At 44.6% G+C, this 14,700-nt stretch overlaps 1 protein-coding gene across 1 annotated transcript; it reads right to left on the reverse strand.

Annotated features, from left to right (window-relative positions):
• Positions 1-6,527: 6,527 nt before the first annotated feature.
• On the reverse strand, positions 6,528-7,577 carry LOC121048912. Its single transcript, XM_040511479.1, has 5 exons — positions 7,552-7,577; positions 7,334-7,339; positions 7,096-7,190; positions 6,924-7,017; positions 6,528-6,838 (listed from the first exon to the last, which is right to left on the reverse strand). The coding sequence occupies exons 3-5, from the start codon at positions 7,150-7,152 to the stop codon at positions 6,528-6,530; spliced, it is 462 nt and encodes a 153-aa protein (XP_040367413.1). The 5' UTR covers positions 7,153-7,190; positions 7,334-7,339; positions 7,552-7,577.
• Between the last annotated feature and the right edge of the window lie 7,123 nt (positions 7,578-14,700).

Raw genomic sequence — 14,700 nt, forward strand, 5'->3', positions numbered from 1 at the left:
GTTGTTGAATTGTGTGCCATTGTCGGTGATTATCGTGTGTGGGACACCGTAACGGCAGTAGATGTTCTTCCAGAGGAAGTGAATTACCTTGGCGGTAGTTATTGCTGTTAGTGGTTCCGCCTCTATCCACTTGCTGTCGTAGTCGATAGCCACTATGATGTACTTGAACTGGCCCTTGGCGGTTTGAAATTTTCCCATCAGATCCAGGCCCCAAGTTGAGTGGATCCATGGAGCGACGATGACCGATAGTGGTTCCGCCGGTGCATGCGGGATGTCAGCAAATTGTTGGCACTTGTGGCATGATCTTGATACCAGGCGGGCATCGTCGCCGAGAGTAGGCCAAAAATAGCCTTGTCGCATTGTGCGATTGGCTAAGGATCTGGCGCCTGAATGGTTTCCGCATTCTCCGCTATGAATTGCTGCCAGAACGACCTTTCCCTCCTCTGGGGTTAGGCAGCGGAGGTTGGGATGGGTGAATCCCTGGCGGTACAGCTTGCCGTTCTGGATGTTGTAGCGGGTTGCCCTCCGCTGGAGTTGTCGCGCCTTAACTTTGTCGTCCGGCAATGTGCCGTTGCGCTTGTACTCAATGACTTCGTCCATCCAGCTGGTATTGACCTCAATGTTGAAGATCTCCGCCAGGGTTTTTGTGATACTTGGCTTGTCAAGACATTCCACTCTTGTGTCCGCTGGACTCTGATGTGGCTGGGCGGTTGCCAGCCTTGCCAGTGAATCAGCCTTGGCGTTCTTTCCCTGGGGATTTGTGTGATGTTATGAAATTTGAATTTCTTGAGGAGTGTCTTAACGTACCCCAAGTATGCCGCTAACTGTTGGTCCTTGGCCTGGAAGCTGTCATTGACCTGGTTAACGACCAACTGGGAATCACTGAAGATGTTGACGCTGTCAGCCCTGAATCGATGGCGAGGAGTAGGCCGGCAATGAGTGCTTCGTATTCCGCCATATTGTTGGAGGCTTTGAAGTTGAATTTTAGTGCGTATTCCACATTCAGCCCCCAGGGCCTGTGAGGATGACTCCGGCGCCGCTGGCCTTGGCGCTGGCGGAGCCGTCCACATGCAGGTTCCAATCTGATTGTAGGGGAGCTGGCTCCTTAGCGGTGACCATTTCCGTCCCGGGCTCATTGTCCGTGCTGGGACTGGGCTGACGCTCAGTGAGCTCGGCGATGAAGTCCGCTACCGCCTGACCCCTCATGGCGGTTCTTGGCTTGTAGTCTATGTCAAATTCACTGAGCTCGATGGCCCACTTGCTGAGGCGCCCTGAATGTTCAGGGTTCTGCATCACCTGTCTCAGTGGTTGATTGGTCAGCACATGGATTGTGTGCGCTTGAAAATACTGGCGGAGGCGTCTGGCGGCAACGATGAGTGCAAGAGCTAGCTGTTCTAAGGGTGGATACCTTGTTTCTGCCCCGTTCATGCCTCTGCCGGCGTAGAAAACTGGGAGCTCGTCCTGTCCCTCCCGCCGGACGATGGCGCAACTCACCGCCGATACCGATACCGCTAGGTATATGAACAGTGTCTCTCCTTGCACAGGGATAGAGAGTAGTGGGACTGCCGCTAGGTAATCCTTCAAGCCCTGAAACGCCGTCTGACACTCTGGGTTCCAGTTGATAACTTTCTTGTGAGTCGTTTTGAGGAGCTTGAAAAATGGGGCACACCTGTCAGAGAGCCTGGAGATGAATCGAGAGAGGGCGGTTAACTTGCCCTGGAGGCACTGGACGTGTATCTTATATTCAGGGTCCGCCAGGTCGAGTATGGCCTGTACCTTGTCCGGGTTAGCCTCGATTCCTCGTTCACTGACAATATAACCCAGAAATTTGCTGGCGGTGACGCCGAAGAAGCATTTTTCTGGGTTGAGGCGCATGCCATAGGCCAGGAGGATGGTAACTATGATCTTGAGATTTGCCACATGTCCGCTGGCCTTTATACTTTTGACTAACATGTCGTCCACGTAGACCTCGATTATCTTGCCCAAATGTTCAGCGAACATAGCATTCATCAGCCGCTGATAAGTTGCACCGGCGTTCTTCAGACCGAAAGGCATGACATTGTAGCAGTACAGCCCTTTGTCGGTGGTGAAGGTGGTACACTCCTGATCGCTGGGATGCATCTTGATCTGATTGTAGCCGGAGAAGGCGTCCATCATGCTGAGGAGTTCATGCCCGGCGGTCGCGTCGACCAGCTGGTCAATGCGTGGCAGAGGGAAACTGTCCTTTGGGCATGCCTTGTTGAGATTTTTGAAGTCGACACACATCCGCCACTTGCCGCTAGGCTTCTTGACCATGACCAGGTTGGAGATCCATTGGGGATAGATTACCTGGCGGATGAATCCAATGCCCTGGAGTTTGGCGACCTCTTCTCCTATGGCGCGGTATTTCTCCTCGTCGAAGGCCCTTCGCCTCTGCTTGATGGGATGGAAGGATGGCTTAATGGTTAGTTTGTGTGTGATGATTTCGGGAGAGATACCTGGCATGTCCGCATATGACCATGCGAAAACGGCGGCGTTGTCCCGCAGGAATTGAGTGAGTTCTGCGGCCACTTCTGGGTCTAGCTGAGCTCCTATGCGGACTGTCCGCTCTGGGTGCTCGTCAGAGATGCTGATGACCTTCAACGATGTTTCCGGATTGACCGGTTCCTTCCTCACGTATTTCTCCTCCTCATCCCTAGGATCCTCGAAGATATCTGGTGGCGGTGCCTGATTTCCTACCGTTAGGATTTCGTGGCGGCGGGTTGACCGCGCAATGGTGGTAGAGTAGCATTCTCGTGCCAGTTGCTGACTTCCCCTGACACAGCCCGTGCCGTTGGGTGTGGGGAACTTCATGAGAAGCATGTATCCGGCGATGATGCATTTGAGCTTGTTGAGTGCCGGCCGTCCTATGATGGCGTTATACGAACTGAAACAGTCCACAATTATAAATTCGGTATGTACCTCCGCCATACATGGACTGGAGCCGATGGTTAACCGCATGTAGTCAGAACCCAGCGGATGAGTGATATCGCCGGAGAAGCTAAGCAATGGCTCATGGTCTTGTAGTAGTTTCTTGTTCCGCTTAAGGTTGTTGTAACAACCGCTGAATATGACATTGACAGCAGATCCGCTATCCACCAAGATTCTTCCTACTGACCATCTGTCGAGAATGGCATCGATCAGGAATGGGTCGTCATGGGGTAGATGTACTCCGCGCTCCTCCTCCTCTGAGAAGGTGATGGGCTTCCAACCAGACTTTGGGAGTTTGGTGGATCTCTCGTAGCGGATGTTACAGACTTCCTTTGGGTGATTGGCGGGTGCGTAACGCTTTCTTGCCCTGTGAGACATGTTGGTGATTGGAGCCCCGCCGTCGATGGTGTTGATGCGGCCCAGTGGCTCAATGTTGGCAATCACAGGTGGCGATTGGCGCACCTTGAACTGATCCATCTTGCCGTCACGGTATAGGGTCTCAATGGTTGTTTTGAGAGCGTTGCAACTGTTGGTATTGTGACCGCTGTCCTCGTGGTATTTGCACCACATGCCGGTGTTTCTTGGCTTACCCCTTTTGGGGAATTTCGGCGAGGGTGGCGGTGGTATCTGATCCTTACACTGATTGTAAATTTCCTCGTACGAGGCTGTGAGGACGGTGAATACTGCATACCGCTGAGAGGACTCCGTCTGCTTGTTGCGATTGTCCCCATGGGATGGGCGGTTGCCCTTGTAGTGGTTGTCTTTCTGCCTCTTGCTTTGATAACTGCCCTGCTGCCACTCCCTCTTCTTGTCGGCTGGCGGTGCAGTGGGGGCTTTGCTGGCGGTCTCCTGATGGCTGGAGGAGGGTTGAGATGACTTTGTTGGTGCTGCTGGTGGCGGTGGGGTTTCTCCGTATGTGATAAACTCTGCCTGGGCATGAATGACCGCCTCACTCATAAGGTGATCGTACGCCGCATTTGGATGATTGTAGTTGAGGTGATAGAGGAATGGTCCCTTGAGGAGTCCCTGCTTGAAAGCCGCCGAAGCCATTGTTTTGTCGAGATCGCGGCACTGAGATGCTGCCGCTCGCCATCTGGTGACGAATGCCTTCAATGATTCGTCCCCTCCCTGCCTGACGCCAAACAACTGGCTCGTGTTGTGATGACCGGCGGACAACAAGATGAATCGAGAGAGGAAGGCATGAGATAATGCGTGGAATGAGTCGATGGACCCTGGCGGACACTCGAAAAACCAACTCATTGCCTCACTATCCAGCGTTTCGCTGAACAAGTGGCACAGGGTGGCGTCATCAAATCCCTTGTTGTTGGTGACCTTCTTGAACGTGTCCATGTGGACGAAGGGGTCGGTCTTACCGCTATAATGTGACATTTTTGGGGTCTTTGCAAACGCTGGCCTGACGGCTTGCAAAATTGTAGCGGTGAACGGGCCTGGCCTGGATGCGAAGAGTGGGTTTGGGGCTGGCGCCGGGGTGCCTGCCTCCGCCAGGATTAGTCTCCGTTCTAACTGCTGCATCCTCTCCAAAATTTGGGTGGTTGTGTCGCCAGCGGGGCCCGCCTGGGCGTTCCGCGGAGCGAACCCCCGCCCGGGAATGGGTAGATTACCCTCAGTCCTTGTTCTTGTCCTCGAGTGGTGGGTGCGCAGCGATGACTCCGCCTCCTGCTCCAGCAGTTGTGGGATAGGGGGTGGTCCCATTCCTGCCAGCTCAGGTGGGTTTAGTGGTACTTGCATTTGCACGATGGGTCCCATACCAGCGGTAGGCCGGCTGTGCCTGGTGCCGTGTGACTGCTCACTTCGTGCGGGGTTGGCGTTTGCGTCCAGTGTTCGCCTTAGCTCGTCAAAACGTGTCATCAACGTGGCCACTTGGTTTTGGGCCTCCGCCTTCTCCTTGCGTTCCTGCTCGCGCTCTCTGTTTGCTTTGTGGAGGTCCGCCAGCGCCAGCTCATACAAGGCGGTGAGGTCCTGACCTGGGGGACGGCTGCTGCTTGGATTTGTTTCGCCGCCTGGGTTGACCGGGGTGTTGAATAGTGCGCGGTTGATGCTTACCGCTGGGCGGGCTGGTTGGGGAACGGCGGACTGGTCTGCCTGTTCCCCGATATTTCCCCCGCTACCGTTAGTCATGGTAATTGTGATGGGATGACCTTCTGTTCAAGGATTCCCACAGACGGCGCCAATGTTAATGTCTAAAAGTCTAGCGGTAGCTGGACTTTAGTTAACGCTGATCCGGCGGGCGGATCGATACCTCTACTGTTGGTGGTTACCGTTACCTGTCAAGTAAAATACAATGGGCGTCAGAGGGAGACCGCGCTGGGCGGTCTTCGACTCTCCGACGCCTAAGTTAGTCAATGTATTTATGTTGACAACGTAACAGTAGGTAAGTATTGAATGCGTCCTAAATGAGGAGAGAGGAGAGGACCTTTTATAGGTGAGGAAGAGGATGATCTTCTCCTTGTTTTCGATGTGGGACTGATGTGCTTTAGTTCCCAGTTTCAGTAGCTTCTGATGCTACCTTGACACGGCGCGTGGCGGCGCGTCGGCGGTGCTTTGGGGTTGATCCGGGGCTCAGGCGGTAACCTGGCTAGCTGTCTTTACGCCAGTCACTCATGAGGTGGGCGTTGGTACCCCTGGCGGTACCCTGAGCGTGGCTCGTTATAGCTAATTATGCTTGCAAATGCACATGTATGTACACTTGTGATCTTACAAAACAGCTTCGAGATACTGAAATATGAAGCTATGAACTTTATTTAGTTTTCATTTTTCTGTTCCCATCCCTCTTCTCCTTACTCTATATGCATTTTGCAAGTGAGATTTGTATGCTTAGAGCTGAGAGCTATGATTAGTTCAATTACAGAGATATCCACGGATCCACCTGCAAGTATGCAGTTGCAAGTAAATGCCCCACACTTTGCAAGCATCCGTAAGCCTCTATCTCTTTCCCCTCTGTCTCTCTATTTAGTGAAATCTAATGGCTACTTTCAACCAACAGATTATTCCAATCAGAGAGATCGGTATGGCAGACCATTAATTGTAATGTACTTCTCAAGGATTACAAGGAAACCCAAGTTGAGGATGAAGAATCTAAAATTAAGCAGATAGTTATGGTCATAGACAGTGAATCTCATTCCAATGATGAATCTGAAAAATAACATTTTATAAATTCAGAAAATTTTGTGAATGCTAATGATAGCCAACCTTATGTAATCTTGTATTCTTTTGCACCTTTCACAAGTCATTGATTGTCCTCTAACATTGTTGCCCTTATATTTCGAGATGGATATCACATCTACCGCATTTACTTAAAAGCAGCAAATATGCTTTTTTATAATTCTAGAAATGGTGAAATGCGGGTTAGATAAACTACATGGCACCAATATTAGTCATGGAACAGTCGGGAAAATGCCGCATCAAAGACATTGATCATCTGGAACACCATCACCATAACTAGATCCTTGGCCTATTGTTATTATACATGTACATGCATGGTTGTTAAAGTCGCAATTCTTATTGGCAGAGTGATATTCACTTTGTTCTCGCTGAATTCAGTAGAGCCAAGTACTCACTTATGACTTCACCTTAACTTCAATATCATAGTCAGTGAAAGCATCTCCTTGTGCTAGTTCTTCAGCAAGTTCATGCTCTGATGCAATACTAGACGTTGAAGGACCTCCAACTTGACCATTTTGATTATCAAGCATTGATGCAAGAGAATTTGCAACGTCAATTGCAACATCAGATTGACTATTGTTGTTAGCATTGACTGCAGGAATTGCCTCAGATTGGTTAGCAGCATCTGTGGGGTTTGGTGCCTGTCCCGAGAGCAGTGGACAGATTGCTTGGTCCATTGTCCCTCCACCCTGCAAAGCTAAGACTGCTGAACACAAAGTTGTAAACATCAGAGTGAGCACGATTTGGCCTCACAAACATAAACCAAGTATAATAACATCTGTTTTATGTACCTAATGATCTGTCAAAGGCCATGCGTACAAAAGCTTCAACTGAAGCATCTACTGCTTGGCACTGTAGTTTACTTTTCCTCGATTCAAGATGTTGCTGCAAGTAAATAAATTTAATAGTGTTCATTCTCTAAATAAACTTCAAATAGTGTTCAAACAAAAATGTTCAAGTCACCTGTATGGAAGAATTGGTCTCTGGATTTGTCAAATCCAATGCCTTCTCCACTGTCATTTCCTCATAGTGCTTCAGCAGCAAGCTCCTTTTCAAACCTGCAAAGTCAAGAAACTCTTAGGATGACTAACGACTATACAGGGCTGATGGAAACATCTTGATTGCTCATCCTCAGTGCCCTTTTTGTATCTCGTTCTCTGAAGCCCATAATCATCACAAGAGAAAGAGATTGATCCAGCACCTGAAGCTGGAATCCGGCCACAACCAAAAATACATGTTAATTGGATTTTGTTGAAACTAATGGTTTCACTCAGAAAAGTGGGAGACATAGAATACCAGCATAATGTGCTTGATAAATTCTGTGGAAACTTGAAAAAGGAAATCCATCTTTTTTTTTTAAACAAAATTCGTGCACTTTGCATTTGTATGAAGAGAAGACTTGACTGTAAATTTAAGTACATTTTATAATTTTGGACCTCCATAATCCTATCTACGAGAGGCAACCATTCAGTGCATGACATGGCCCTTCTCCTTTCCAATTACCTGGGTGAACAACTCTTGTACAGAAGTCCACACCTTCATTGACTTATCAACCTGACCACGGTGATACGCCGCCACCCCTTCCAGCAGCTCCAGTATCAAATATCTATAATGAGAATCAACAAAGTAAGTAGACCTGCGTAGTGTAGACAAACATTCAGATATGTAGTAGAAGTAGTCACAGTGCACGCTCTGGATAACAACCTGCCTGAAGGAGTCTAACACAAGAAGAGTCCTTTCCATGAGCTCGTTCAAGACCTTCTCTGGCTTTCTCAAGGCGAATTCTTGCCACTGAGAGCCAGTTGATGTCTCTAAGCATGAAATAGCACCAAACCATATCGATTTGCAGTATAGAAGGATTATCGACCAGCTGAAAGCAAACAAAACATGGCGAATGTTATACACTCATATTGAAACCAATCTAACAAAGTGAAAGGCAGATTGATATAGTTTAACTGTCAAAGTTACACAGCCACATGTACTTCATAGTAATACAATGTCTTCAATAAAGTAACTCACTCACCTTAATAACCGATGGATCGTAGAGAGAAAGCCTCCTACAAGAATGGAAAAAAGGAAGAAAATACAAACCACAGAGTTTAGGAGACATAAGCTATTGTAACAAGCATGGACAAGCCAAGTAACTTGCAAATTTCATATGAATGAAACTATCAGTTGAAAAAAGGCACCAGTAACAAACCTCCTCCATGCTGAGCACTTCCATTGCATCTTTGTAATTTTGTGCTTTAATCAGTTGCTTTGCATTGGTATTTAACATCAGGCTCATCATGATTGCCCTGTCAAACAACATTTCAAATCTTACTTCAAACTCAAAATGGAATTGCTTCCCCTTAATTGCTCATAGAAGGATCTAACTTGAGAACAGAAATTACTGAACCCTGATTAAATCATACCGCTGATCAGTCTCCGATCCCATTTGTACTTTCTTCCCACTCTGATTTTCAAGTACTATGTTGAAATCTTCAATTGGCAATGAACCATCAGCATGTCTCTTCGACAGCGCAGTTGGAGCAGCCCTATAAATTCAGCCTGGTCAAAACCAACACACAGACATATACTAAAACGAAACATACTAAACAAAACACACTGGTATGAAAGATAATTTTTCTTCTGAAACTTTTTTAAAGCTCATAGATAATTATAAGTTGTAGATAAAACTGACACTTTTCTGACTACCAAAAACACTATTAAACCCAGAATAGAGTGTTCATCAGATAAACAGCCACCAGAATCATACAAAAACACACTCATATGCAATGAAACTGATTCTACCACCAAGCCAACTAACATAACCAAAGTTTTCATAAAGCTAAATTCTTTCATCAAAATCAAACAAACGCATTTGAACATAACACAACCAAATTTGAATCAAATCCATGGCATAAACTATTATATTTGATATGAAAATTGTAGAATCTAATACGACACGGTGTTATATCAAAATAACCCACAATCTCAATTCAAGGAACTTGTAATGTAACACTTAACATCGAGACTAACCCAGAATCTCATCATTAAGCATAATGTCTATACTATTTTCATAATTAATCGAATGCAGATTCCCATATCAGAAATCAAACCACTCCATGCTCAATCCCAAAATCGGCAGATGCAATTTCTTATTCCCTACAATTTCACATTTCCTCCATATACTAAACGACAAAAAAAAAAAACGACTAACAACAACAAATCGGAGCAGAGATAGTCACAAAACCTGAGTCTACTCATTCCTTCCGGCAGCCAGTACTTAAAAGGATTTGCCTTATTTCGCCCTATTTCGATAATTTGAAACTCGGTTTTCAAAATACTGGCTTTCTTTGCAGGTCGCAATCTTCTCGATAAAATGAGATATCCTTTGCAGATTGGTGTTTTGTAGAGATGAAGGACGACGGAGAAGGGTATTTAGTCTTGGAATCTTATCTCCTCCTCGATGCAGCTGCCTCTCCCCTTTTCCCCTAAAAGCCCCTGTTGTAACTTCATACTTTACACTTTCATCTTCCCTGTCCTATGTGGGTTGACGCAGTCAATCTAACAGAAAAGCAGACGGTATCTGTTGGTCTACAAAACTTTTGGTTCATTCCAGACTATTTAAAATGAAATGACAAATATGTCCTCAACTTAATTAATAAACTACAACACTGCTATGCGATTCTCTTCTCTCTCTCTCTCTCTCTCCCTACCGGATTCCGAACCTGGCGAGAAAAATTCAAGCTCTGACCTCTACGATCAGCTTCCCTGCCGTTGTCGTATAGGAAGCCATCTCCGGTGAAGCCGAGCGTGAAGGTCGTGGCCCTGCCGCATAAGAGGTTGGCGTCTGAGGAAGAGGTCAGGAGTAACGGTGGGGTGTTGAGGGGAGATCTGATCCGGCGTTGCCGGTGTCGAAGCCAGCCTTCCTTCTCCAACACTGGTTTCAAGTCAGGCTCGTCGGCTTCGAGTGCAGGAGCTTCTCGGAGGTTTAATCAAGTTGGGTTTAATCCAGCTTTGATTGAATGTTGAAGATGTTTAATTTCTTTTGTTTGGGTTTTAGTTGTGAAATTTTGATGATGATCTGGGAATGTGTGTGGATTACTAGTTTCAGAGTTTCATTTGAGCAGTAAGGAATTTTGGTTTGTTATTGAGCTCTTCATCTGATGAACTTTGGGTTAATTTGTAATGAATTGCTGTTTGTAGTGGACTAGGCGTTAGTGGATTACTGGATTATTGCATTGGGAATAGGAATGAGCAAACGGGGAATTCCCCCGCCCCCGCGCCCCCCGCTCCCGCCCCCGCCCCCAAGCCCAAATTCCCCCGCTCCCCCGTTCCCCGTCTGGGGATATTATTAGATGGGGATTCCCCGCCCCCGCCCCCCGCATTGGTCTTCTTTTTTTTTTTTTTCCTATTTTCTATCTTTTCAGTTTTTTTTTCCTTTTCTTTTTGACAAAAAATAATTTTTTATTCTTTTTATTTTCATCATTGTTTTGGTCGGTTGAGTATTTCAAATGCTTGAGGCAGTGTTTAAGAAAGAAATGGTTTGTTTAGTCACGAGGAAGCAATACGTTTAAAACAAATATTTATTTCTATAAAACAATTTTCACAACCTGGCGATTAAATGTAAAGTAATAAAATCCCGCTGCGTCTTCTCTCTTATTTGAGTTATTTCTATAAATCCCGCTGCGTCTTCTCTCCTTTTTTTTTTTTAGGCAAAAATCCGGCTGCGTCTTCTCTAACAGCCAAAATCACAAATCACAATTATACGACAATCCAACGGTTTGATCCTCAAGGATCGCTTAGAGGATCATCTTAACCAATTTATACGATGATCCAACGGTTAGATCCTCACGGATCATCCTCTCAAAACTATATGAAGATCCAACGGTTGGATGGTCCCAGATCGCCCTTAGAATCATCCTCACAAAATTATACGACGATCCAACGGTTGGATCCTCAAGGATCGCCTAGAGGATTGTCTTTTCACAATTATACTATGATCCAACGGTCAGATCCTCATGGATCGCCCTTAGGATCATCCTCTCAAAATTATACAAAGATCCAACGGCTGGATCGTCCCGGATCACCCTTAGAATCATCCTTACAAAATTATACGACCATCCAACGGTTGGATCCTCAAGGATCACCTAGAGGATCGTCTTTTCACAATTATACTATGATCCAACGGTCAGATCCTCACGGATCGCCCTTAGGATCATCCTCACAAAATTATACAAAGATCCAACGGTTGGATCGTTCCGGATCACCTTTAGAATCATCCTCACAAAATTATACGATAATCCAACGGTCGGATCCTCCCGAATCGCTTTGAAGGTGTATTCTGGATGGGAAAGATAAATACCCCGTATAAGTTTTCTGTTTTTTTTTTTAGAATAAGAAAATTATAAAAATGCCCCATATGTTAGTTGAAAAATAATAGGTCTCAATTAAAAAAAAAAAAAAAGAAAGATAAACGGGGACCCCGCATGGGTAATGGGAAACCCCGCACCCCCGCGGGGGAAATAAGTGCCCCCACCCCCGCCCCCGCCCCCGCTTGACAAATGCGGGGAAAACCCGCGGGTACCCCGCCCCCCACCCCCGTTTGCTCATTCCTAATTGGGAATGTTTCTACATGATTTTTAGCGAAATCACATATTTTTTTTTTAAAAGTAATGAGACAGAAGGAAAGGAAAAAAAAATTGAATGCATATTGAATGGCAATAGATGTTTTGAATTGATATAATCTCTTGGTTTTTTTCTTTAATCAAAGTTTTATTTGTCTAATTTTCAGAATATTAGTTTTCATTCCAACGACCGAAAGTTCTATTGAGGGGCAATAGACGTCTATTGGAGGGCAATAGAGGTTTATTACCCCTCTATTAGGGAACAATAGAAGTCTATTAGGAGGTAATATACTATTAGGGACAATAGACGTTTATTAGGGGAAATAGAGGTTTTCAGAAAATTCCTGTGGGCGGGGGTCGGTGATCGGATTCCGGCGAAGTCTCCTATGTTTCTCTCTTCTCCATTCTCTCTCTCTCTGGGGTGAGGGTAAAATACTATTAAAAAAAAATTAAATCTTAATGGGGTATTAGGGAAGACCTCCTTAGAGTGTTTTGGATAAGAGAGAATTAAAAAAACTCAATAGGGCAAGTGGGGAAAAAAATCTCTAGAAATGGGGTAAATGGACAAAAACCCTTTATTTTAAGCAAAGAAAGAAAGAAAAAAAATTATATATATGGCCCTTACACTAGAATCTCATTTTCTTGGCCATTTTAATAAGGGATCACTTTTTGATTACTTTTCGGCATCTCGACCATTCAGTTTTTATATCCCAATATGTAGATCACTTCTGCAAATTTTTAGCTAAATTGATGATTGTTAAGGCATTCATAATCGTGATTTAACTACAATTCTAAACATGAATGGTTCAGGTTGGACATATTTGGTTAGTCCAGTGATTTGACCTAGTTCGATACTTTAACATAAACCGTTCATATCTAGAATTGTAAACCATGATTATGAATGCCTTAACAATCATTAATTTGACTTAAATTTTTCAGAAGTGATCTACTCATATAGACCTATAAAATGAACGATAGAGATTTCGATATGTGACTGAAAAATGTGTCCCATAAGCGATCCCTTAAAATGGCCAAAAAAAGGTAATCCCTCACTAAAAGGACCCTATATATAGTCACACACATTCACGTGAAATAATATACAGTAAGTACATACTCAAAATAACATGAATTGATGAGCAAATGAATGAGAGGAACTTTGTTGTACCATTTCTTAGTGAGGTAGAGTTTAATGCCATGGATTATGAGGAAAGTGTAGAAAATCACAAATAGATGGTGTGAATACCAAAAGGCTTTGAAACTTGTGAGGTTCTTTAGCAGCTTTGGCAAGTTTAACTTGTTTCTTCTAAACCAAGGAGTGGCCAAAGTGAATGCTATGGTCATCAACACCATAATCCCAATCCCAGTCAACCTTTCCACTCCCTTCAAAAACCACAAATAATTCTAGTTTGGGACCTCTTGTTTTTTGCCATTTTAACGGATCACTTATGAGACAAACTTTTTAATCACATATTGGCATCTCGACCGTTCAGTTCTTAAGCTTCATGAATAGATCACTTATGTAAATTTTCAGCCAAATTGATAACCGTTAAGGTATCGAACTAGATTAAATCAATGTATGAACCAAATCTATCCAACCTGACTCTTTATGCTTAAAATTTTAAATCACAGTTATAAATGCCTTAACGATTATCAATTAATTTGGTTGAAAATGTAGAGAAGTGATCTACTCATATAGACCTAAAAACTGAACGGTGGAGATGCAAATAAGGTGAACAAAGAAAATGGTAGAGTGAACAAAGTAAACGTAAGTAGACCTAAACCCTGAGTCGGTACCTGTAATACCCTGAAAATTTGTATTAATTTTTGAAGATTTTTTAAAAATTATTAAGTTGGTTGTTAGAACGATTTCATGGTTCGGGGGTGGAGTTGAATTATTTTTGGACAAATAATTAATCAGAACGAGTCGTTTTAGAGAGCTCAAGGGTTGACTTTTTATACGTTGAGTTTCTTCAAAAACTTCCTTCACGAATGCTGTAGATCCCGTCGATACGAGTTCGTAAACATGCGACATGTGTAAATCGGAGATTGTGTGAAGAAGTTATGATCTACGGAAGTTACTTCGATTTTTGGAAATTTTGGTATAAATAGAGTTTTTCCAAATCTTTTTTTATAATTACAAAGTTTCCAAATTGGGAAACTTTTCCCTTGTGTTTCTCTCTAGGCCGATACCCTTGGAATCCTAGAAACCCAACTGATCCGACCCATATCTGGAAAACTGACCTGGCCGACTTTTCTTTTTTCCAACGACCTCCGGCGGTGAACCCAACCCAGATCAACTTGCCAGCACTTCTTCATCCTCCCTATGGTGGTGGCTTGCTCTAATTCTCATCCACAGCAGCGAATCAAAGTGGCAAAGATCAGCAGCGACTGACCCAGTCGGAACTCTCTCCTTCGGCGAAGGTAAAGAGCACGAAATTGGTCAAGTTTTGAAGCTCTCTTCGTCCTCTTTCGATCCATAGTGGTGGTGTTCTTCGATTTGCACCAGAGAAGCTTGCGGCAATGATCTTGGCAGAATTGGCTCAAGTCTCAGGTATTAAAGTTGATTCTCGTGTTATACTCTACATTATGGACGATTGGATTAGCCTGGAATGGAGGTTGGAGTGGCAGCGCGTCTGGCTTGTGTTGTAGCAGATCCTTGCTCTGTTATCACCTACTGGTATGATAAATTTGATACATGATTTGTAGCATTTGGAGATTGTTTGATCATGCTAGGGTTTTTTGTAATTTCGATTCGTTTGGTTTTCGATCTGTGAGGATCCAACCGTTGGATCGACTTGTCGTTTGGACATATTGATCCTAGAAGTATGCCGGAGACTTTGGGTGGTCTCAGATGAGGTTTCGCCTCGATTGGTGTTACTTTTGGTTTTAGTTCCAATGGGGGATTCGAACTTTAATCGCTTGTTTCGTACTTAGATGTTTTCGGACCACAAGTGGT

This window comes from Rosa chinensis, chromosome 7 (assembly GCF_002994745.2).
Source record: "Rosa chinensis cultivar Old Blush chromosome 7, RchiOBHm-V2, whole genome shotgun sequence".
Classification (NCBI taxonomy): domain Eukaryota; kingdom Viridiplantae; phylum Streptophyta; class Magnoliopsida; order Rosales; family Rosaceae; genus Rosa; species Rosa chinensis.